General features: G+C 42.6%; 2 protein-coding genes across 7 annotated transcripts in view; one reads left to right on the forward strand and one right to left on the reverse strand.

The window, feature by feature from the left end:
- Positions 1 to 708: 708 nt before the first annotated feature.
- orc4 (origin recognition complex, subunit 4) lies at positions 709 to 8961 on the forward strand. 3 transcript variants are annotated; one of them, XM_053854612.1, is made up of 14 exons: positions 709 to 834; positions 1216 to 1282; positions 1356 to 1432; positions 1693 to 1783; positions 1841 to 1916; positions 3315 to 3400; positions 3482 to 3530; positions 3619 to 3770; positions 3833 to 4006; positions 4086 to 4172; positions 4251 to 4359; positions 4437 to 4532; positions 4625 to 4692; positions 6185 to 8961. In XM_053854612.1, the coding sequence occupies exons 2-14, from the start codon at positions 1226 to 1228 to the stop codon at positions 6365 to 6367; spliced, it is 1305 nt and encodes a 434-aa protein (XP_053710587.1). In that variant the 5' UTR covers positions 709 to 834; positions 1216 to 1225; the 3' UTR covers positions 6368 to 8961. The 3 variants fall into 3 exon arrangements, with proteins under 3 accessions (XP_053710587.1, XP_053710589.1, XP_053710588.1); XM_053854614.1 differs by having other exon boundaries at positions 4452 to 4532; XM_053854613.1 differs by lacking the exon at positions 709 to 834 and adding an exon at positions 855 to 990.
- The window catches only part of acvr2ab (activin A receptor type 2Ab), a 41176-nt gene continuing 25099 nt past the window's right edge, over positions 8621 to 24697 (reverse strand). For 2 of the 4 annotated variants that reach the window (XM_053854609.1, XM_053854607.1), the window contains exons 5-12: positions 21440 to 21463; positions 17297 to 17440; positions 17043 to 17186; positions 16259 to 16404; positions 16074 to 16188; positions 15321 to 15459; positions 15115 to 15245; positions 8621 to 13527 (exon numbers count right to left, since the gene is read on the reverse strand). In XM_053854609.1, the coding sequence (XP_053710584.1) occupies positions 13333 to 13527; positions 15115 to 15245; positions 15321 to 15459; positions 16074 to 16188; positions 16259 to 16404; positions 17043 to 17186; positions 17297 to 17440; positions 21440 to 21463 (1038 nt within the window). In that variant the 3' untranslated portion in view covers positions 8621 to 13332. The remainder of the gene's footprint in view (positions 13528 to 15114; positions 15246 to 15320; positions 15460 to 16073; positions 16189 to 16258; positions 16405 to 17042; positions 17187 to 17296; positions 17441 to 21439; positions 21464 to 24697) is intronic. The other 2 variants (XM_053854611.1, XM_053854608.1) reach the window with 1 other exon arrangement.

Consider the following 24697-nt stretch of genomic DNA (forward strand, 5'->3'; position numbering starts at 1 on the left):
AGAGAGAGAGAGAGAAGAATATTTTATATTATATTTTCCAGACATGAAAACATTAACTGTCAAGCATAAATTCACATGCTTTCATAAAGTAACAAATAAAATAATTATTTATGTGCAAATATAATGTGATAAAAGGGGGGTAAGATGCGCAAAACGTATACATAACGAATAAAAAGAACAAGGTTTAAACATGGACGTTCAGCGAGAGCACTTCCCTGGACAGTGAAAGGTCACGGAAAGGGGCTTACTGTCCTCTGATATGAAAAAGAAAACATGGAGCCGAGATGTTAGATTTGGGTGTGAAGGTCAACCTGCAGAGATGTTCAATTAATTCAGTGTCTAGCGGTGTAAAAGCCCGGCTTTTAAGGGCAAACACGAAAGTGAGCAAGTGAGCTGACTGTCGTATTTTTCTAATAATGTGAGTAGCATGACATAGCGAGAGGCACGAGATAAATGTGTCTTAAATGAAATGTATAAAGGTAAAGTAAGGTTCTGATTCTGAAAAGTGAGCACGAATCCAATACCTTGAAAAGATTGATAAACAAAAACAAAATTCAGTAAACTTATGAGTTATAGAAAATACTTTAAGTAATTTACGAATTGCCAAATTGGTTGTTATGTTATCATAATTTATTTCAATAATAAATAATGCTGACCTAATACGTCATTTACATGCCATTAAAAAGAACCTCTAACCGGAAGCACCGGAAGTCGTCATCTCGGTCTGCCCCGTGTTCCCGCGAAGATTGAAGCGACGTGGAAGTTGTCATTTCCCGAGGATCCTTGTTTCATTTCAAGGTTTATATCACGGCACAAAAGTGCCGCGATTCGGTGGTACGTTGTGTTCGATTGCGATGTAAAGCTTTGCGTTTACGTTACGTCGTAAAATGACGCCCAGGAGCTGCTGGTAGCGAGTGTAGCAACATCGCAGCAAACGTCACTAGCATGAAGTTAGATAGGTGGTGCTTCATATTCTTGTGTTTATACGCCGTAAGTCACATATTTAGTGCGTAAATATAACGTAGACTGATCGCCGGCGTACGTGGTTTGACTCGGTTGTTTCCATGTATTTACGTTTGCCAGCTCTGGCTGCTTCTCTGTTAACGCGACCGCCTCTCCTGTGTCGTCTGTCAACACATTTATGTTGCCTGATATCGACCTTCACGCACAAGGAGGACGTCGATTATACTCTGTATAACTGTGTGTCATTTTCAGTGACCTCATCATGAGTAAGCGGAAGAGCAAAGAAGCCCACCTGCCGGTTGGCGAATGCATCAGAAAGGTTTCGATCAGTTGCTAACTGAAACGGTCATTTTGTCATTGGACTTGTGTCACACACTTCCATGTGTTTTCAGCTCCAGACTGTCCTACGGCAGCGCCTGTGTCAGCAGATGTTACCCAGCTCGCTCGAGGGACTGGAGGCTCAACACAAGTAGGTTTCTCCCCCTGCAATAAATTCACCAATTTCTTTTTTCAGAGCAGCACGAAACGGCAGGGAGTCAAAGTAAGCATTGACTACAGTGATGTTGTATTGATTTGAAAGACCGAACGGCAACAGTGACTGAAATAAACCGAGCGTTTCCCTCAAATACAAGGCGTTCTGTGTGACCCAGTTTGCTCTCACCTGACAGCTCTGCTCTAGTTTGGAGAACAAAAGCTCCAGTTCACCGTTTTCTTTCCTCTTTCCTTTAGACACTTGTTAGAGCTGCTGAAGCGGACGGCGGCTCACGGCGAGAGTAACTCTGTACTCATCGTTGGTCCCAGAGGCTCCGGGAAGACCATGGTAAGCTTCAGACCTTGAAGGGTTTGAGCCACCACACCTCACTTTACATGTCCTCAGCTGTTGAAGTGTGTGTTGCGAGATCTGCTGAAAGAGGCTGATGTCCAGAGAACGCTTCTTCAAGTCCATCTCAATGGTGAGTTGTGTTCACCCCCTAATATAAATGGGCCCTATAATGCTTCGCCACGGACTTATCTACAGCGTTAGCAAGATGAAGCCTCACCTGTTAACATACTGGAGTGTGAAAGGATGATTTTCACACATGTATTCTCCTTTAGAAGTGCATGGCTGTGGTCACCCATATTTGTTTGACATCATATTTTTCACCTTATGCACCACTCGTGCTCCCAGTAGGAGTTTTTTGAAAGACTTGTCCTGGATCTGAACTTTTTGTTATTTTATTTGAAAGATCTCATAGTCATATGTATGTAAGAGAGGAAAAACCAATCTTGCAACCAATGTTAGAATCCAAAGTCGCCATCAGTGGTTGCTCCGAGCAGATCTGACTGGCCAATCGAGTCACAGCGTACCGTAGCATTTTTGTCGTCCTCGCTTTTCAAGTGAGGTGGCCATTTTGTGAACTTAAACTGAGCATGTCCTGGTAAATGTAAACATTTGAAATGTTATTTTGATGCGGAGAAACTCTATTTAAAAGCTCTCATAGTCATATGTATCTAAGAGAGGAAAAACACAAAAACAATATAGGTCCAGTAGAAAGTAAATTATGTACAAATTAATATGATACTTCCAAAATATCTTGGCTTTCATGTGTTGAGGTTGCAGAGTCAAGATCATCAGATGTGGTTGACCACTCTAATAAGGAGGGTAACTGTGGGTGGCTTTCTCTGGAGCAGAAATTTGAGAGCTATCTTTTTTGCTACTGCTGCCAAGATAAGACATTTTTCTTTATTAAGGAGTCCCTTCCCAGGCACTTTACTCATCCCGATACCTGTAAAATCACTTCTCCTGCGTCTTTCCAAAAGTGTTGTAGACTAGTACAAGTTGAAAATTGTGTGTGTGGTGAGCAATGTTGCCGTTCCTCTTCAGTTATGTTTATATTTGACTCTTTTTCCCAACACTCATACTGTATATATTGTGTTGAAGTCTCGATCAGTGCCACTAAGGTTTTGCATGACTGTCACGTACTAAAACACCAATAAATTCCTCTTGGATGAATAAAACCTGAACTTTATGGCGTCCATAAGGAGGACTAATCCATGACCTGAGGGAGGAAGAGAGTGTCACCACATGTGAGCAGTGACACACGCGGTAGATGCATAAAAAGGGACAGGTTATTATGATACAACCAATCTTAGAATCCAAAGTCGCCATCAGTGGTTGCTCCGAGCAGATCTGACTGGCGAGTCACAGCGTACCGTAGCATTTTTGCCGCTCTATCAATTGGAAATGGAGCTTTTCAAGTGAGGTGGCTGTTATGTGAAGTTGATCTGAGCATGTCCTGGTAAATGTAAACATTTGAAATGTTATTTTGATGCGGAGAAACTCGCTCTGTCCTTCATTTGTCTCTTTTTAGGCCTCCTGCAGACCGATGACAGAATTGCGCTCAAAGAAATAACGCGGCAACTCAACTTGGAAAACGTTGTCGGTGACAAAGTGTTTGTGGGTATTTTCGCTCTCAAGGTTTTTGATCAGGATCTTTATAACATGCTCCATTTAACCCTTATTCTCCGCTGGTCACAGGGAAGTTTTGCAGAGAATCTGGCTTTCCTGTTGGAGGCGCTGAAGAAAGGTAACAGAATGTGCTATAGGAAATCAGTCTCTGACATGAAAGAAGAAAATATGACTCGAATGTGGTGGTTAAAATCTCCTTTAACCAGGCGACCGCAGCAGCAGTCGCCCTGTCCTGTTTGTCTTGGATGAGTTTGACTTGTTCGCCCACCACAAGAACCAGACTCTACTCTACAACCTCTTCGACGTGTCCCAGTCGGCGCAGGCTCCGATTGCGGTGGTGGGCGTGACCTGTCGACTGGTACGTCCGGACGCCACTGGACTCGCACCAGCGTGCCTAACGTGACCACGTGTGATTGGCAGGACGTTCTGGAGCTGCTGGAGAAGCGTGTCAAGTCACGGTTTTCCCACCGTCAGATTCATCTTCTCAGCAGTTTGACCTTCCCTCAGTATCTCCACCAAGTCGGCTCGCAGCTGAGCCTCGCTGATGATTTCCCTGACGCCAAGTTCTGTCAAGACTGGAACAGTAGCATCCAGGTTTGTCTGAGTGCGCCCTGAATTTAAAAAGTTTGATCAGTTAAATCCAGAAAGCGCCACTGTGGCTTTCCATTTTCAGGCTCTTTGCCAAGACAAGTCGGTGGAGGAGGTCCTCAGGAGGCACTTCAACTCCAGCAAAGACTTCCGCTCCATGCAGATGCTTCTGGTGAGAGTCCAGGATGTCACAACTGCTTCTCCTGTAACTGTTTTTAAAGACACCATCTCCTGACCTCTGGTGCCTCAGATGTTTTGTTTAGGCAGAGTCTCCATCAAAAACCCGACTGTCAGACCTGTCGACCTGCAGGAAGCCAGTCGATTGTGCTTCAGTGATGCCAAGGCCAACATGTTACACGGTGATGGAGAATCATTTGTATCATCCTTTGAGAGCTCATGAGCGTCACACACCGTTCTGAAAACCTGCTCCTGTCAGGTCTCTCCATCTTAGAACTCTGTCTGATCATTGCCATGAAGCATCTCAACGACATCTACGAAGGAGAACCGTTCAACCTTCAGATGGTCCACAACGGTGAGGCCTCTGCTTCAGTGCTCTCGGTGACTGTTCTGAACACGCTTGCCTCTTCTGTAATTCCAACTCCATTTTTCTCAATCTCCTCTCAGAGTTCAAGAAGTTCCTTCAGAGGAAGTCCAGTTCGATGTACAACTTTGAGCAGCCCGTCATCATGAAGGTCAGACGAAACCCCTGGAATAAAGACCTGTTTATTACAGTGTCACGCAGAAGCTTTGATGTGCAGTACCTAGTTTGACAAGTAGATGTCACCACTGCCTCTCAACAGGATGGGATTTCAGACTTCAGTGTCATCTCTTGGGGATCATCTATGTCCCCCTGTTTCTTCAGGGTTCTAGAAGACTTGTGACCCGCACAAGTGACATTATTGACCACATTCATGCTGAGTTCATTCGCGGACACCATGTTTCCAGCACATTGGATGTTCCTCTGTCTCAGAATTCTCGAATTTATTCCCAGATTATTTATATAGATCATGGCGAGAGTGTGCCTGTTTGAATGGGAACAGGGAAGACTAGCCATATTCACGGGAGAAACCCACTTATTTCACATTATTGGGCGTCAATGTTCTGCAAGTCATATTGAAACCGTTTACTTGGCAAAATATTCCGCTTGTTCGGGAATGGTGCGCTTTTGCTTTCCTCAGCCTGATGTGTCATGATTTTTCCACGTTTTTGTCCCCAAACATCTTCCGTTTTTATCTCCATGTTTCACCTAGGTGCTCCACTCAGAGGCTCAACTGTAGCCGCCATCCACCTCTGTAAGCCTGTATTCAAAGAGCTCTCACAAGGCTCAACATTTTTCCACAAATCTGCTTCAAACAGCATGAAAAATGCTAAAAGAAAATCAGAGTGCAGCCTGGAGTGTGATTCACCTCCTACAAATTAAATTTTTCTTTTCTCGCTGTGAGAAAAGGATGAATCAGAGAAAGTATTTTCTCCGTTTTGTTTTGTGCACACTCCTTCTTTATCAGAGGATCAAAACAAAAAAACCTGCGTGAGCCCCACAAATGTGAGCCCACTCCCACCTCCCCGTCTCGCGTGCCATTTTCAACTCGCCGCCAGCCACTAGCCATTCACTGCATAACTTGTGAAAATCAGGTCGGGCGTGAAGGAAGGCCTCAGCATTCACACGGCACGCTCATGTTAGCAGTCTCGTCTGCGGCCTCTGGGTGGCTTTTCTGGCTGATCCCGTCAAATACGACGAGTGCTGCGTTTCTATGACAACCGGTCCACGTGACTGGTCATTCATGAGGTACTGTAGGGGCAGCTCCAAGCACGGATACACATGAGATGGTGTTGGAGTCAAGACCAAGAGCTAAACTAGACACACACACACACACATGTATTTCTTGCTGCAAAATAAATATCAACAGCTGTAATGCTATCATTGGAGCAAGCTGGGAGTTAGTTCTGTATTCAGTTTGGTCCCGGTCTCAGGCCCCTCAAAGTCTTGATCTTGCTCTGGCCCCGACTGCAATAATGCATGACTCACAGACGTGTCGTGTTGCACTGGCTGTCATGATTCACATCTAGTTTCAAAGAAAAAAGGGACTGGTCTGCTGGTAAAGTGATCAACCGTTGTGTTGAACTGAAAATGGCATATCATCCTGAGCTTTAATGTCGATGTCGGCATCGCTCTTTCTGCCGCAGGCCTTCGAGCACTTGCAGCAGCTGGAGTTGATCCGACCTGCTGACAGCGCTACCTTGAAGACACAGAGGGAATACCAGCTGATGAGACTGATGCTGGACCCCAGCCAGATCATGGAGGCCCTGCAGAAGTACCCACAATGCCCCACTGACGTCAAGCAGTGGGCCATGTCTGCCTTTGGCTAGAACTCTGACACTCCACTGCGTGGACATTTAAATAAAGCTTTACAACGTGGAGACTTGTGAACCTGAGAACATACAGTATATGATCCTCGGAGATCACCGCGCTCTGGAAACATCTCGGGCAGTTTGTTTCCTCCACAGCAGCAGCATTGCATCCAGTTGCCGAGTCTGCGACCTTCGCTGTGAATAGAGCCATCGAGCTGCTCTCGACAAACTCAATCGGAGCGGAAAAAAAGGGTTTTGCCAGCTCAGATGAAAGCAATTCATTAAAGTTTTATGTATAAAGTTGTACTGCTGCAGACAGCCGGCCTTTGTGAAGTCAGTATTCTTATTCAACACAGATGTGTTTCAGCCTTCTCTCAGGTCGAGTTGGTCTTGAAATGTTTTTATTTCATATACATTCTTTGTCGGAGCTTCTTCTTCTTTTCCCTTGTTTTTGTCACGCATTGATTAAAAGAACAGGATGGAAAATAAGAAGTTTATAGATGGGAAATTCAACTTGCTTCACATCAGTGGGTTTTCATTTGACTCCAGTTTCATCTTAGTTCTCGCTGCTTCATTTCACTCAATTTTCCCCGCCTTTCCTCAATGTCTCTTGCAGCCAATAAGTCATTCTTTCTGTTACGTTCAGCAACATCGATCCATTCTGTTCTTGTTGCTGCGTTCATTCCTAGTAACGTAATTTTGTCAAATATTTAAGAGATAAAATAAATCTGGGGTTGGAGAACGGTCATAATTCAACATTCCATTTTATGCACATTTCTTTTGGATGTGATCCTTGAATTAATCCAGTGAATTAGTTTGGAGGCTTTTAGCTTTTAACACAATGAGCAGATGTGTTCGAGGCCACCACTTATCTATTTACCATGAACACATCTACAGTCCATGTCATCAAACATATGTGGCGATGGAATTGGCTCGTAACTCCATCGGCAAAGACGAGTTCGTTTGAAGATCAGAGGGTTTCAGCTCTGGTTGTTGTGTGGTCAGTCGTCAGAACTGGTTTCCCAGACAGTGCACTTTTCAGTAAAGAAGAATGGAATCCCTTAGTACATCTGTCTGCGTAAGTTTTTGCAGGTAAAATGTGTCATTTTTTTTCAGACGTCTCACACAGCTTGACTAACAACAATACTCTGCCATACTTTGGTTGCGCACCCATTCATTTGCCATCAAACTTTGAACTAATCTCCAAGTTGTACATGCCAGATATCATGTCGCAAACCATACTTTACCTTTTAAAACTTTCAAATTCTCCTTTTCCTATACACGCTCCATGTCAAAGCTCCTTCTCCCCATTTGTCCATCTGAGCTTCTTCTCGTTTTGACTTCATCTTTCATCTCTTCCCACATAAGTTAACAGTCACTGTCAAAGTATTTTTTGGGTGTCGATAGATCTCACATCATCTTTGATGCTAAGTGGCACAGTGAGTCCTATGCTCAGAGTGAACATTTTTTTTCAATGTAATCCAGCTGCATGCAGAACCCAGATCCAAAGCAGAATGTTGTTTGTTGCCTCAGAGTTACAGGATGCAGAAAGAAAGAAGGTGGGGGGTTTTAAGTACTTAGGCTCAACTGTGATGGAGAGTGTGAGACAGAGGTGAAGAAGCAGGTGCAGGCAGGATGGAATCATTGGAGAAAAGTGTCAGGTATGATGTGTGACAAAAGGGTGTCGGCAAGGATGAAAGGGAAAGTGTCTAAAACAGTGGTGAGGCCATCAATGTTGTATGGTTTGGATCACTGTCACTGAGGAGAAGACAGTAGGCAGAGCTGGAGGTAGCAGAGATGAAGATGCTGAGCTTCTCTCTGGGAGTGAGCAGGATGATGATAGGATCAGAGGGACAGCACATGTGCTCAGGTGTTTAGGAGACCAAGTCAGAGAGGCTAGATGGAGATGGTTTGGACATGTACAGAGGAGAGAGAGAGAGAGAGAGCCAGTACATTGGTAGATGGAGATGTTGAGGTTGGAACTGCCAGGCAGAAGGTGGAGAGGAAGGCCGAAGAGGAGATTGATGGAGGTGGTGAAGGAGGACATGAGGTTTGTAGGTTTGAGAGAAGAGGAAGCAGAGGACAGGGTGAGATGGAGGAAGATGATCCACTGTGGTGACCCCTGAAGGGAGAAGCCGAAAGGAAAAGAAGTGCAGCACAACACAACTTCAGAAATTATCCGTAAACATTTTGGAATTGTGACCTTCAGTGGAACATCAAGACTGAGCATGAACTTTGTGTTGAATCTCCAGCTCAATAAGAAGAAGCAGCCACAATCTAAAAACACATTTATTTACATCACATGGATCACTTCAACTGATAAAAACCACAACCGACGGACATGCGAGTTGCAGCGCTGATCCAGGACCAGTTTAGAACCGTCCGTATAACGTCTCTGTTCTGATCCTCAGGTGAAGCTTCTAAGTGTTCTTGTTGTTGGTACAAACACAAACTTGGTTTGTGAACGCAGCGGATTATATCCGAGGATCCCGGATCAGCGATGCAACTCTTGAAAACCTCAAGAAATGTGGGGTCAGAAAACCTTTAGTGTTACTGTTGTTTTTTTTTCTTTTCTTTTTTTCTTGCATGAATTCCAGGCCAGGCAAGACCTTTCCCCGAAGCCATGACTGACCACGAGGTCAACATTTGCTCTAAAAGTCTTACCAATACGGAGAAAAGCAGGAAGTTGAGATGCTTGAATGAAGTACTAATCGTGGGTGACTTAATTATCAAAGAGACTTTTGGATTTCTCTTGGAGAGCTCTAGGGAGGTGTTTTAAATATACAAACGGCAGAAGACCACAGTGGGCTTAAATTCCTTAATATCTATACCAGAGAGAAAGAAAATCCTCTAAGTGCTTTCAAAGATGCTTTACAAAGTTCCCCAAGAGCCTCTAGCTTTTAGCTTATACAAAGCTCAACTAAATTTACACATCGTGAAGGACAAATCTGAATCAAAACACAAGTATAAATGAATGTCGAGGAAACACTGAATTTTCACACGCACTTATAAAGTTTCAGCTCAGAGTATATAGTTGATACAGGTATTTATGTCTGTACAGATCCTAGACTGCTTAAAATAGTGGGTGGGGTGGGGGCAACAACACACAATATTTCACTGGTATTTATACGCACAGCAATGTGAGGTGCTGGGCTGGAGGTGGAAACGTGTGAAGGGCAACGGCTGGAATATCCACTCCTATAGATCTGATTCAGTAGCATCGAGTTATTTATTTATTTTTGTCTCAGACAGGGGGTCAAAGTAATGATGCACCGGGGCTTCTAAAAGCGCCCTGTTCTCAAAGTGGGGTTGCATTCGGCCAGGATCATCACCAGTGTGATCAAAAGGGACCTCAGTTTAAGAGGGGAAAGTTCCAGGTGCAGGAGTGGATCTCCGAGTGTGGCCCTCACTCGTTCAGGCAGGGAACAATCGTATGACACCAGCCAGAAGCAAAGCCCTCTACAGGTACACAGGGCCGGTTTCAATCCGTCCACCACAATACTGGTATCCAGGAGTTTGAAGAACATTCATTCTCGGTCATTTGTCCGTAGACTGAATAGTTAGAAGCATGTTTACAGTTTATATATTTTTTTATATTTTCTGTCATTAATCAAAGTATTTCCTGAATTATAACAGAACAAACCCGCCCACCCGAAACCCTCCCGCCCACAAATACAACGACCATAAAACTCTGCTTAAGAGTCGCAGGTGAGCTTTGAACTCCACAACCTCAGGCCTGTAAATCAAAAAATAAATACAACATATCAATATGCAAGGTCACGCTTTTTTTTCTTTTTTAAAAAAAAAAAGAAGAAATAAAATGCTACAAGTTTGTGTGTGTGTGTGTGTGTATGTGTGTTGACACTGAAGGTCGCTCCTGCAGCTGATCCCACAGAAGTGTAGGGTAGATTGCGGCACTGGTTGCATATAACTTGTTAGAACTTAGAAAAGCATAGTACTGAATCCCTGAATGGTATTTGGAGTTTTGGGACAGTTTCTCAGATGCAGATTAGAGCTGGGGAAAAAAAAGAAACCCTGAACGGGATACACACTCTGGTTAGGGCCGTGATCAACCAAGTTTAGTGTCGGACCGATGTTTATCGGTGGAGAAGGCGTCAACATAGTGTTATACAGAGCAGCAGCAACGTTTGTTCCACTCGCAGATGATTTTAGTGTTAGTGCTACTTCAGGTCATAAAACAAACAACATTTTCAGGACTTTTTCGTCACTACTTCAACAGTAAAGTAGCTAGCACGCTTCATATTCAATTGCATGTTGAGTCAGTGATTCAGAAAACTATTGCCGCCTGATCATTAGTGCAAAACGTCCATAATATTATAGAAGTTATTCTCCCGTACTGACAAATAGATTTGATTTACCATCGCTATTTCTACCCGGCGATGGATTCCCTGTGAGTGAGGTAGTGCCAACCGATCGAAAACATGGGTCAGACCCTTCCGAACTTCTCCAGACACATGAGGATGATGAGGAATCAACAGCAGCAAAAGGAAGTGATATCGATGCTACAGTCAGTAAATAAGATGATGGCTTTAACTTCCTGTAGGTTTCTTGTGTTGTAAAAGTGCTGAAGATCCACCTCACTCTAATATTAAACTTTAAATAGAAATATTTATGGATATTGTTAGGAAAATGTTTGGCAACCTCAACATTCCTGAAATGCTCATTGCAACCTACAAATTGAGAAACTGTCCCAGAACCTTGAGGAGAGACTGCAGGTTTATTTTTTTCATTTTATTTTTTTGCCGGCACCAGTGTTCAACATCCCTCAGAGGAAATCAAGATTAAAAAATAAAATAAAATTGGGCCGCCGTTGCGTCTCACAACAGCGACAGATACATCCTTTTTGCCTGACATCTACAAGAGTAACTCTAGTGGACACGTAGAAATGGCACCAGGATGAAAGAGAGCAAGAAAAGGCTCCTTGTCCCCACTCGTACAGCGGATTGTTTGGTTCGTGTCAGCAGGATTCTGAAAAGATTGTAGCCCTGCGGTAGCAAAGTTGACTGGCAGTTTTGTCAACGGTTTTAACTGTGTTGACGACAGATATGGTGAATGAGAAGCCAGTGGATGGTCGGGACAGTGAAGAGCCGCGCGAGAGGGGCAGGGAACTAGCGGACGACAACCAGAAGCCAGTTACGCTCCACTTCCTTTGCTGTAGAGTTGGATCTTGACAAACCTCCGTGAAACTATAGCAAGGAGTCCGGTCTCTTAATTTAGGAGCAGAAGTCACAGTATCAACTATTTTAGTGTTAATAAGGAAGTGCTATTTATTGCTAAAACTTAGCAAAGAAGTACTTATTTTTTCCCCCCCACTCAGTTCAGCTCCATGAGCGATTGTCAAGATTGTGCCCAGCATTGTTAGTGTTCTTATTAGGGCCCCGGCCCGAGCTAGTCGAGAACATCTGAGGATTCCTGCTCCTCCTCCTACGATTAGTTCACGCTGGAATTAAACTGCTGTGTGTTCCGAAATGGCAGGCTGCCTCCCAGCTTAAATCTCATCAATATTTCACATCACGGCTAATTCATGAGGCGTACAACTAGTTCACATCATGGGCCATGATGAAGGTGCACGTCGGCAAGTGACCATGAGGAGGGGAAGACGAGTGCAGATGAAGAGATGTCGATGAGTCGAAAAGTGGGGAGTAGCAAAGATTCCTGAGGCGCATCAATAGACAACAGAAACTCTGGATAGTTAAAAAAAAAAGATGTGTGCAATGAACTCCAAAGCAAAGCTGGCTCAGCTAAATACAGGTCAAATTCCAAACTCGGGCTTTGAAAGAAAAAACAAAAACACTTCAAATCTGATGACTAAAAATGTGTGCGCTCATCTAGTATTGGATCAGAACCAGACCACATTTGATTCATATCACAAATTAGAAAAACAAAGCTGTTTGCTACGAGCACAAAAGGCTCCAGTTTCCAAGGAGCATTTAAACACCTTATCTCAAACCAAATTTCAAAGGGTTCCTTGCACTTATAACTATCAACCAATAAGAGAATTCTTCGTGGGTCTGTTTTACCCCAACGTTATAGCACAGAGAGAGAGAGAGAGAGAGAGAGTCATAAACAAAACTGAGAGTTCAACAAGTTCAGTCGAAACGTGAGAGAAGGGAAACAGCGATACATGATCGTGTAGGTGGCCATGTCTATGGAGACTTTGTTGACTACATCACCCATAATTCACGGGTGTCTGGATGTCATGAACAGTGAGAGGGACTCGTGTCCGTGAACTGAGGTATACCTGGTTGAAGGAGGTTTATGGTTTTTATCGTCGTAATGCTTGATTATGGACCCCTCCCCTCCCCGACCGTCCTCAGTCCCCCTTCACCCCGTTTACACAAGCTTGATTCGGGTCCATGATACACTATGTACAGCAGCATTACACTATGAACATTCAGAAGCCGTTTGCTTATTGGCAGAACGATAGTCTTCGGGAAAATAATCAAATGCACACAAGAGAAACAGCAAATCCAGAGCCCGGTGCTCATCTTTTTTTTCCTTTTTTTTTGTTTTTTTTTGTTATAATACACTAAAATGCATGGAGAGTTCAAGAGTGGAATTCCATGCAAGATCTTCTCTCTTGGTAGAAAACCCAGCAGAACGGCACGCTCTCCTCCCGTGTGTGTATAAAAACAAACATGATGACAGTTGGGGTGAAGTTGTCCCGGCACGTCAGTCACTCGTGGCAACCCTTAATTTTTTGTTTGTTTTGCTTTTTTGATGTCTGAAAATATCCTGAAGCTCAGAATGAGAAGTTTTCTTTTTCAACTGTTAAAATCCTCAGGCACAAAAATGAGGTGGCGATGGACTGACGTGGTGAGGTGCAGCGCAGGGTTTCCTGAACGCGAGTAGCGGCCCGCACTTAAAGAAACAGACGAACAAGAGAGAAATATAAAGAACCCATTCAGCCAACCGACCAGGGCGGCCTCTTCTGGTTCCACGAGCGCTTGGGGAACAGCACATCATAAGCTGGACTCTTTGGGTGGGAGGTCCACATTGGTCACCATGGTGACGACCGTGACTATCTCCTCAGGGCCGATGATCGGTGCCTGGCGCTGCATTTGGCCGATGCGCTCCTCCACGCAGCCGGCAGACAGACGGGCCTCTGCCTCGTGGTCCCAGCAGTCTTCAATGGTTTCACAGAGCATTGCAAGACCCTGTGAAGAACCATGAGTCTGAGTGGAGTCTGTGTGGAGGCAGGTCATAGGGGGAGGAACTTGGGATACTCTTAAAAAAGCATTCACGTTAGCAGAAGACTAGAAGAACAACAAACCAAAGACAGAGCTCAACAGCCCGACCTTTGAAACTAATGCTACATTTGACCAGAGGTCACCAACATCGTGGACTTGCTTGCTAGTGCTACACCTTTGTTAATATCTGTGAAGAATCAACAATGTGATTAGTGAGTTGTGATTTATCATCCATAATAATACATACAAGTTACTTCCTAAGTGTGACCCAAACACGGGGCACTTGGAGTAGCTCACAGTTGCAAAAAGGTTGGGGCCCTGGCTTTGACTTGAGAAAAAATTCCATGTGTCTTGTGCAGTGGCCTTGAAGGACAAATGACGGTCAAAAAGAAAAGCACAATCATAAAAGTGGAATCACATTTCCTAAAACAAAAAGGACAAAAAAATGTTTTTTTTAAATAAACCTCCACTATGTGGATCAGCTATCACACTACAGGGACAGTACACCAAATTCGGAGCAGTGTATTGGCAGGAAGCGTGTGATTCAATATGAATGGTGACACTGTGACTTCCACAATATATTGTAACATTGGTTAAGAATAGGCATCATTTCAAGGGGAAAAATCAGATATTGCAGTACAACATTACGTGCAGGAAAACAAGTTTATTGTTATGTAATTATCCCTGTTAGACTTCCATTTAAATTTTGCAGTCCAACCTAGGATCGAACAGCTCCCTTGATCAACAACATAACTCCAGTTTACAGGAAGAAAATGTTGTCAGTATTTGAGTATCAAAGAGTAGTACACAAGCATCTGTGTATTAAATATCAAGATAATATCGCACAAGTATCGAAACAATAAAAGAAGTATCACGATACTTAAGCATATCTATATTTTCTAACACCCCTGTGAGATCCTGAAATCCCCTGACTATCCCCTGTTGTGCATAACTGAGGTTCTGCTCAGTGAAGTCATGGAGAGCCTTTTCAAATCTGCTGAAACAAATGAGCTTACAGTGAAACTGATTTCATATTTAGTGCAATAGTGCTTTTGTAAATGGGCTTTTGTTTGGGTAATCCTGCTTCCATTCTAGTGGTTGTGCTTTTCTTGTTAATCATTTGCCCTTCAAGGCCATCGTAGTTTTGGCCTCTTGTTGAGATGAAAACACTGCTTTTCTCCACTGAAAACTCTGCCTATTGTGTGAGGATGAAAACATGTGGAGAGAAGCACAGCTCAAACAAGCAATTGAAATTTATCACAAAGTGTAGCTCTTGAGAGTCTTGTACGTAAAATATCTTAAAAACTAGACGTGCTTTTACATAGAACCCCGTTGGGACACAACTGTAGGAGCCCAGGCAGAGGAATGCACAGACGTCAGCAATTTCGCTGCATGACGAAGCTCAACATTGGATTTATGTACACAAACTTCTTGAAAATTGACATGTGCATGATGTGATTTTTGAAAACAGTGAGGAAGTAATATAGGTTTTTCAATGCACTCGCTACATGTAAGCATAGCATTCGCGACATAAATTCGGCAATGCTTTCTCACCGCATGTTTCTGCCAGCACTCGCGCAGGCACGGCCGCAGTTTTTTATGCACAACCACCTCCTGCATGTCCTCCAATGATGGATGCTGACCCACTTCTTCCTCAAACGGGAGCATGTACTCATCCACTGGCCCTAAAATGCAGCCATCCAGTTAAAGAATCTCACAACAGTCCACCACAAAACAGAAAGACAAAGAGAAAATCTCACCATCTGCGGCAGTGCATCGCGCTGCCAGTTCCCAGAGAACTAGGCCGAAGGCATACATGTCGATGCGCAAGAAGGAATCACGCTGGAAGTTGATGGCGCCCTCGAGTACTTCGGGAGCCATGTAGCGCCGTGTCCCCACCTTAAGGTTCAAATTAGACAGATCAAATGGTCGAATGCTGACATCAGGAGGAAATAACGTCTCAGCTTGGAGAAAAACAATGACACAGCAGACAGACCTGCTGAGAGCGTGAAAAGTGAGGGGGAGCATTGATACATTTGTTAACAGAGAGTGTACAATATCAAGCTTTGCGTGACAAGTAACTAACGCATAATACTAGGGGTCTGCAGTGATGCATTAAGTGCACAGAACAAGTTTGCACTGAGAAAGGGAAAACTGAGGTTTAAAACATCTTCTGGACAGAAACACAATCACCACATTTAGTCTTTGCTAGTTTGCCTTTAGTTAGGGCTAACCAACTAAGTTCAACTTTAGTTAGTTTAGATGGTGTGCTGCGTCGCAGTGTGTGTGAACGGGTGACTTGCTGGATAAGCATGGAAAGCAAGAGCCATCTACCATTCATGGATGTTTTGGCTATGACACCACATTATATAATGTGGTACACCTAACATTGGTGACTGAGAAATGGTCGCTGTGAAACAATATCTGTGTTACTTGATGAAACAATGACCTCCAGACAAGGCTGGCACATCAAAAGCATATACACCCTGTCACGTTTTTGCCACCATGCGTACCTGTCCGTGCGTATCTCCGGCTGACTTCCCGGCTTCAAACTTCAGTGCCAGTCCGAAATCAGCAATGCACGCTGTCAGATTGTTCTTCAGCAGAACATTCTTACTTTTTATGTCCCTGAAATGCACACAAGCATGTTGTCTATGCTTCAGCACTCGACATTGAAAGGCAATTTGAATGGTCAAACCTGTGAGCAATCGAGGGCTTGTGTCCATCTTTGTGACCAGGGATGTCTTCGTGCAAGTACGCCAGGCCTCTTGCTGCTGTCTGAGCAATGAGGCAAAGCTCGTTCCACGACACCACATTGGCTTTAAGGTAGTCTGTTAGTGAGCCCTGTTGTGACAGTTTGAGTCTCAGTGAGAGGAATAATTCCACTTTCAATAAACAGTTGAAATATCAGCGCAAGTATTCTGTTGGCACAGCTCATGGTCATTTGCACAGAACCACCACAAGATGGCGAGTTGCCCTCACAGGTACTCAAAACAGCAAGTGGCTCATTAACTGAAATAAAGAAATACAGTAGTGTGGTTTCGAATTTGCAAAATGCATGCACAAAATGTATCACAATAAAGGTCAATATATTGCCCAGAATTGTAAGTGAATTTAAAATCCCTAATCTAACAAAGGTCATGTCCAGTTATCATTGAAGATCAGAGTAAACTCTAAGCAAAATTCACCCTCAACCATCCATCTGCGCATTCTTTAAAGACATATGAAAGAATATTATTTTTTCACACCAAATCTAGGTTATTTTTAAACTGACTGGATGACAGTTAATGCTTTGATCTCTTTCTTTCAGAGAATGAGCCAAGAGGAAACCATTGGCAATATGTGTGTTCTACATGCAACAATGATGATAGTTTCCAGTACAGCGCTCAATATTCAATGTACAGTAGTGAACTATTACACAGCAGCAGATTTCTACAACCTTTAGAAGTCACGATGTAAAAAGAGTGTTGACATATGGATACCTTTTCATGGTAGGTGGTGATGAGCCACAGCTCCAGATCCAAGTTGTTGTTCCTTTTCTCCACACCGATAAAGTGGAGGATGTTTTCGTGCTTCATTCCGCTCACGCTGTAGATTTCATACTCGTTCTGCCACGACAGCTTGTCCTGAACAAGCCAAAAGATGAGAACAGATGTTCTTGTTCCGCGAATTACAATCAGGAATCTGGTAATCTATCGGTAACAGAAGAATCATCCATCAGTAATAGTCATCATACCTGGATTGGGAAAATTTTGACGGCCACATAATCACTGAGGAGCTGGGCCTTCCAGACGCAGCCAAAGCGCCCCCTGGCTTTTACCTCGATCAGCTGCAGCGGCTTTTGTCCCAAGATGGGGGACGGGGGAGAAGGCCCTGGATCCTGCATAGTAAATATCAAACAACATATGAGACGGCCATGATGCTTCCTCTTACATTAAAATAGTGCTCCTTTATCACGACGCTGACTTCCTCAATAACCTACTTATCACTCAGGCTCCACAGGACTAAGCTCAGTTCTCTTGTTGCCTCACCGCCTTTATTTATTTTCTGACCTTCTGTAATTGGCTGTTTGACTGTACTGAGAAAGTGTGGCACTTTAAATTCCTGTAATTTAATTATGACGAAAGTTTGATTCCCTTTTGGCGGTGATGACACAGCATGGCCAGCAGGCTGCGGATTAATTCATTTTTAATTCAATTAAGCTTCTAAGTGTGGCATCTATTTGGGTTATCGAGGCAAAATTGTAACGGGAGCTTTGCCAGTTTAAAGAATCTTTAGAGCAAACGCACGTCTGCCCTTGAGCAAGGCATGCTAATGACAGATAACGCTTATAGGAGAGTTGGAATGTGTAATAAAATGACTTAATTGGTGAGCAGCCAGTGTGCTTCATGCGTGCGTCCATGCTGATGGCATGTAAACAAAAGGAAAGCCAGGAAGCAACGTGTTCCAAATCTAAAGTAGGTTAAACACAGCTGGTGATCGGGATTAAGCTGATCACTTTCACATGTGACTTGATGGGGAAGGACAAAGAGTGAGCAAGATAAAGAAGTGGGGCGACTAAAGCCAAGCATGCACAGAGGGAGTCACATTTCCACAGGATAAAAGACGGAGGAGAAAGACGAGCCCATGAGTGATGGCCTCTGATGAAAGCAGATACGCTGCTGTAAAATCTCAACTTTATTTTCCAAGTCTCAAGAGTGCTCCTGTCAGGTCGGCGGAATCTTCCTGCAATGCCAACAATGTTCATGTTTTTACTTGAACAGACGATAAGCCAGACCCTGAGGCCTCGAGGACTCTCTCCAACACTGTGATAATGTACTACAAGTGCACACTTGTCGACCCCAGACTGTTTCTTTAACTTTCCATGATAGGCCCCTTGCATGTTCAAATTTTTGAGGCCCAACTATCTGAAACACAATTTACATGTTTGGGAGCATCTGAACTAGGACACATATCCATAGTCAGTTCACAGGTTCAATCCCTCTGACAGAAACATGACCTGCCTAAAAGTAAACTGAGCGCTTAATCTCAAAAGATGTGTCACATAACAAAGTGAAATCCAACTGTGATATTGGACAGCAACAGTCAAAAACAAGCACAATGTTAGTTAAGACACAAATGTTGATGTGCACTGTAACAGCTACAAATATCATTAGTAAGACTGAATTAAAAAAAAAATCCTACTATTCGATTGGTCTGTGCAGTTAGAAAAAAAGAACAAGTCAACTGAAAGTATTCACGTTTATTATTAGCAGTAGGTGTAAAATAATCATGATCTACGGCGCGTGCAGGTTCATTCAAGTTCAAACCTCTGTTGGATGTCTTGTAATATGAAACGACTGAAACACACAACATTCACAGACCTGCTGTCGCCACTGAAGGCTAGGTATACATTCTTCCTTTATGGATGTTAATATAAAAAAGCTAACAGACAAACTTCCTTTGTATTGTATTCAATTGAACAATGGCAGAATTATGTATTTTCGCACACAAATAATGTCAAGAGTTTTGGTTTCGTGACTGAAAACATGAACCTTGGGTCGGACTTAGGAGACTAAGTTATTTTTTTTTACATAATATATCCTTTATAAATTAAACCAAATTGCTGATTCAGTATTTATTCATCCTTTCTCTATTACTATTTGGCCATATTAATGGACAAAAATCAATTACACTAATAACAACTCATATGTGCTTTCACAAAAACAATGCCATCAGTAATTCACAAGTGTCAATGGGTTTAACTGGTTGAAAAAAAAAGTCAGTAAAGCTGATGCCATTGATGTGTGGTGGGAAACAAAACAAAATCATCAGCATGATCTGTGTTTGAGCTATGTAATGGTTACTTATATAATAATTATAATTTACTCAACCCCATATGGCAACTGATTTTATCTCACCAGTGAAAACATTTCATTCAGATCATGCTAAACAATATCCTTAGTATAACAAATAGGAAAAAGATCGAGGCACCAGCTATTTGTTTGTCAGAAGGGTGTGAGTATTTTATCAGGCAGTGACACAGGGAAAAGAAGCTCAACATTGGACGAATGTGTTTGCGCAGTCATTTTTTTTTCCTTTCAAAAAAACTTTTACATGCAGACCTGCAGTCACATATCTTTAACACCCGTACTGAGTAAAAAAGAAAACCTTATAACTCCAAATGCTTCTCATTTGATGCATAACTGCTCCAAAATATTTGAATCCTATGAGATTCATAGACTTCTTGCTGATGTACCAGAGTTGTGATCCAACAGTGGATTCACGCAAAACATGGACTCCCTCTATAAATACATAAAAGCAGTTTCGGATTTCACAGTGAATACTTATCCTACAAATTATGAAAATTTATATGCACAATAAAAAAAAAGTAGGAGCTGAAAAGGGTTCTTTTAAGGTCAGCAAAGTTTACTTCCATATCTTGACGACATTGATCTCATAAGACGCATTATTGGGCAGTTAAAGGTGTATATGCGTGTGGACTGCACAAGAAACGGGCAGGTTACCGAAGGACACACTGATCATGTGACAATGAAAGCCGTTATTCAACTAAAACAGGAGCTTTCATTTATTTTTTATAATGCTTGCCAGAAGGAGAGATCATTTCATTCCTGCTTTTGTTAGAGGGGGGATCGCCGATTCTGATTTTTGCAGCAAATCTGTTGGTTGTTTGGGGACAAGATGATAGTTAATGATGACACCAGCTTTGCACAATGAAATCTAATTCCATACTGGACTTGAGGAGGTCAAAGGAACTGGGCGGAACCTGCAACACAGGCTGGTAGTGGCGTACATGTGACCGGAAATGCATGACGTCTACTGATGATGATGGTGCTCTCAGCATCAGTACTGAGACAAATGTGTGCAGAGAATGTGATGCATGGATCATTCTTTCCAAAGTATCTGCTTTGTATGGCTAAAGCTGTGCCCAGTGTGGTTTAAGCACCTCCCTCAGGAGTCACTGGATCCCTTGCCTGGTCACCTGGCGCCACAGGGGTACACATTACACTTAGTCAGCACACAGCAGGAAACAGTGGAAAAAAAGAATCTGCTGCTTCATGGTCTTCTTCCCAACCCTCAATCCTCTCATGTTGCTGAATCGGGTTACATGTTATAACTATAAACCTCAGAAAGTCACTGTTGTCACTTCTTATATTGCACAAACAACAATCATTCCGCACAAAGCTGTAACGTTTGGCAACAAATTAGCTGAAAACACTGTGATCTTAATATGCAAATAAAAGTACCGGTCAAGATTGAGCTTTTAAGCCTGAATTACAGTCTGCAGTCACTCTAATAAAGTCAAGCATTTTCAGCAAGAGCTGATTTGCCGATGTTTCTACTTAAGCCATTCACACACACATCGACTTGAAAATGTTGTTAGTGAGTGGCAGCACTTAGGCAAAACATATCTGCACCTCTCCGCCTGAATATAAATGGAAAAAGCATGCTGCATTTACAGTGACGGAGTACTGATCCTCCAGAGTGCAACACAGAACCATAGGCGAGTGGGAGGGGAGGGGAGGGGAGGGGAGGGGGGACCGAGTCACACCACACGCTGTATGTCACAAAAACATTGAACATGGACAATCGGACAAAATTTTCCAGTGGGGCAGCATTCATAACCAGTTTAAACCATGCACCAAATGCCTTCTGTGGTGAACATACACACACAAAGAAAAATTTGCTTCATGCAGTATCCTCAGGCAGAGAAATGAACATCAGACAGAAATGTGTAGCAACAAAGTAGACACTGTTGAAAAGCAAATAGGAAAAAAAAATGGCTGGGCTGGGATTGTGGTGGGTAATTCATACCAAGCTCTCAACCCAAAAAGGGTGGGTAAATAAAGTGTTTCAACTTCAATTGAACTGTTCTTACCTCCACCATAATGTGAAAGGGATGCTTGATGAAAAAAGAACACAGGAAGTAAACACAGAAATTATTGCTATTTGCTATCAGTTAGTGAATGACAGAGCCAGATAAGAAGTGGAAGATGATGGATTGTCCCCGAACAACCTCCCTCTCACACCAAACTGCCACCTCAGTCTGAGGTAGGTGTGTGTGTGTGTGTGGATTCATTTATACTGCCTCGTGGGGACCAATTCCTGACAACACACTGTCCTCGTGGGGGCCGGTCCCCACGGGTCCAAAGCTCCATTTGAGGATGAAAACTTCAAAATAACTGGCTCATTATAATTAGGTTTAAGTTTGGTCCAAAGTCATTTGTTTTGGATGGTTCGATTTAGGGTAAGAGGCTGGGGAAAGGGTTATGTCAATGAGAAACCTCCCAATATCCCCACAGGGATAGCAAGACAAACGTGTGTGTTCTTGTATGAGTTTTTTATCAACGAGTGAGGATATGTTTGCAAAGTGAGGACATTTTGGCTGGTCCTCACTTTGTCAAGCCTCACTCTAAAGGTTAAAACTACAAAATACCTAGGTTATTATGCATGGGTTTTAGTTTGGTTCAGAGTAAAGGTTACATTTAGCCATGTGTTTTAGATGGTTAGGTTTAGGGAGGGAGGCTGGGGAAAGGGTTATATCAATGTATGTCAGTGACGGTCCTCACTAAGATAGGAAGACAAACGTGTGTGTTAGGGACGGTTCGATCACCGATACCGATCACATGAATTGACAATGAATTTGTAATCAATATGAAGAGAACTCCTCAGTACATCGTGTGAAAACATCAATCATTAAATCACTTCAATTCAGAAAAAGTTTAAATATACCTCTTCAAGAAGGCAAAAAAATCGAAGAAAAAAACTAGCAGAAAGTAAAGAACTTTCACAGCAGATACGCTGCTGCCCAGTGAGCAGTGAGCAGTGAGTAGGGAGGAGAGGACGCATCACAACCAGCGGGGCTTCATCACAGCGCCGGCTGACACACATGATCGGTTGTTGTGATCGGCAATGACAGGTGGTGATCGGCATACACCAGTCACGCTGAAATCCCTTGTGTGTGTGTGTGTGTGTGTGTGTGTGTGTGTGTGTGTGTGTGTGTGTGTGTGTGTGTGTGTGTGTGTGTGTGTGTGTGTGTGTGTGTGTGTGTGTGTGTGTGTGTGTTTGCGTGCATAATCCCACATGGACCAAGTTAATTCATGTTCAGCAGTAACAGAAGGATGGTATACTTCAGGATCATGGGTGAAGCAGAGTGACAGAGTTACAGGAGAGATGCAACATGAATGATGAGCAGCCTCACAAAGCACAAAGCACAAAAGACTCGTTTTCATCACGGATAGTTTCAGAAATGTCTGAACTCGGGGGAAGGAATGACTCAATTCATTTCAAATTATGTATTTCTGTGGTGGTTGAGACACATGTTTCTGCGAAGGGGACATTCTCAACAAAACAAATGAGATATTACAACAGCTGAAGAGGCACACAAGTCCAAACAAATGACAAAAGTGCCATAACGCCACACATTCCCCACTGAACACCATATTAGATGCCTGCTTGGAAATGAATCACCACTTAGCAGCATCAATACACGGTATGGTATTTGTACGAGTGCCTCCCATCACAGCTGTGTGGGGAAGGATGGCATTTGTGCTTTAGATTAACACCACTGGTATTTGCACATCACATAACTTAAACGGCTCACGATTGTATCGCCCCACGTGAATGTTTGTCTATCTTTCTGTGTCTAGATAGAACCAGGAATTTTAACACAGTATTTCAGTCCTATTAACATAGTTGGACGCAAGGGACTCATATATAATAATATTAATGATATGAATAATATCAATCATAATATTGTTTTTAACGATAACGCTTCATTTCAATCCAACATTTCAGCACGCAAACAATACAATTCACTTCCAATTCAAACCACCACTGTGTTTCAATTATGAAACACATCTCGACGACTCCAGGGGGTAAACTGTTCAAGTTTGTGAACAGTGGAGAGTTTACCAGAGACAAATTAACTTAAAGCTTAATGTTGAGCAAACTGCTTTTGAGCAAGCACAAATATCTCCATGGAAAAAAAAAGTTTAAGGATGAACCTGTTTCTGACCTTCAACTGTACAAAGAGCGTTTAATCTTCATGTTTCCAGTCTCGGCGATGTACAAGGCCCGTAATGCTGCTGCTACCTGTCATCCCATTTAGTTTCTTGCAGTCTGTCTTTTCGACTTGCATTAGATAGCTAAAATAAATAAAGGGTGATAATATTTAGCTTAAAAAAAAAGAGTGGAAATGAGGCTTGGTGGAGGTCTGTGCTGTCCCACTGCTGACCACAGGCAACTCCGCATGCACTCCACTCACATAACAATGGCAACACATTTCACAGCATGTTTTGAAAAATATGATAGAAAAGATTAGTTATTAAACAAGACTAAAACACACCCGATGAATGTTTAAACATTTTTTCAGCATCAATTCCTAGATTTATCGATAATGTGTCAACAATGTCACGACAATGTCAATGCAGTTAGTTTTTCTTTTCCCAAAATTCAAATCAAACCCCAAAAAGTGAAAGTTTTTTTTTCCTAAATAATAAACTAGTACTTTATCAATCCAAATTCATTTACTTAAGTCACTCAAGACGATGATGAACGTGCTTCAATATTTGGGAAACCACACTTTAGATGGATGTACCTCCACGACCAGTATATAGATTAAGTTTTTGCAAAAATGGATCAGTAAAATGCGGTCCAGATTTTAGAAAAATGACTTCCACGCCTCTCCATGTAAAAACTGTGGGTTAGTGTACTCAGACAGATCAATTCCAGTTTGCCTTCACTTTGCGCTGTGGTGTGAATAATGGAAGCTTAGTGGCAATGAGCAGCCTCAGATTCATAATGACAGGCCGGGATCATTTGAACTTCCCGTGGTTAGTAGAAAGTACAGAGCAATAAACAATGACATGCTCTGGACCACGGCATGAGCTCCCTACACACAATAATAAATCAAAACAAAAGCATTTATTTGGTCACAGCAAATCAATTTCAAGTCCCCTCTTACTAACTAGAAAGTAATTTACATAGTTTTTAGTTTAGTTCCAGTTGTCTGGACAAACACAAACTGCCTTGTTTCTTAAGACTGAAAATTGTGAAAATGAAAACATTTTAGAACAGGAGACATCTATACTTTAATTCTTATTATGGCCCTAACCTAATAATACAAAAAAACAAG

This window comes from Synchiropus splendidus, chromosome 1 (assembly GCF_027744825.2).
Source record: "Synchiropus splendidus isolate RoL2022-P1 chromosome 1, RoL_Sspl_1.0, whole genome shotgun sequence".
NCBI classification, from domain to species: domain Eukaryota; kingdom Metazoa; phylum Chordata; class Actinopteri; order Syngnathiformes; family Callionymidae; genus Synchiropus; species Synchiropus splendidus.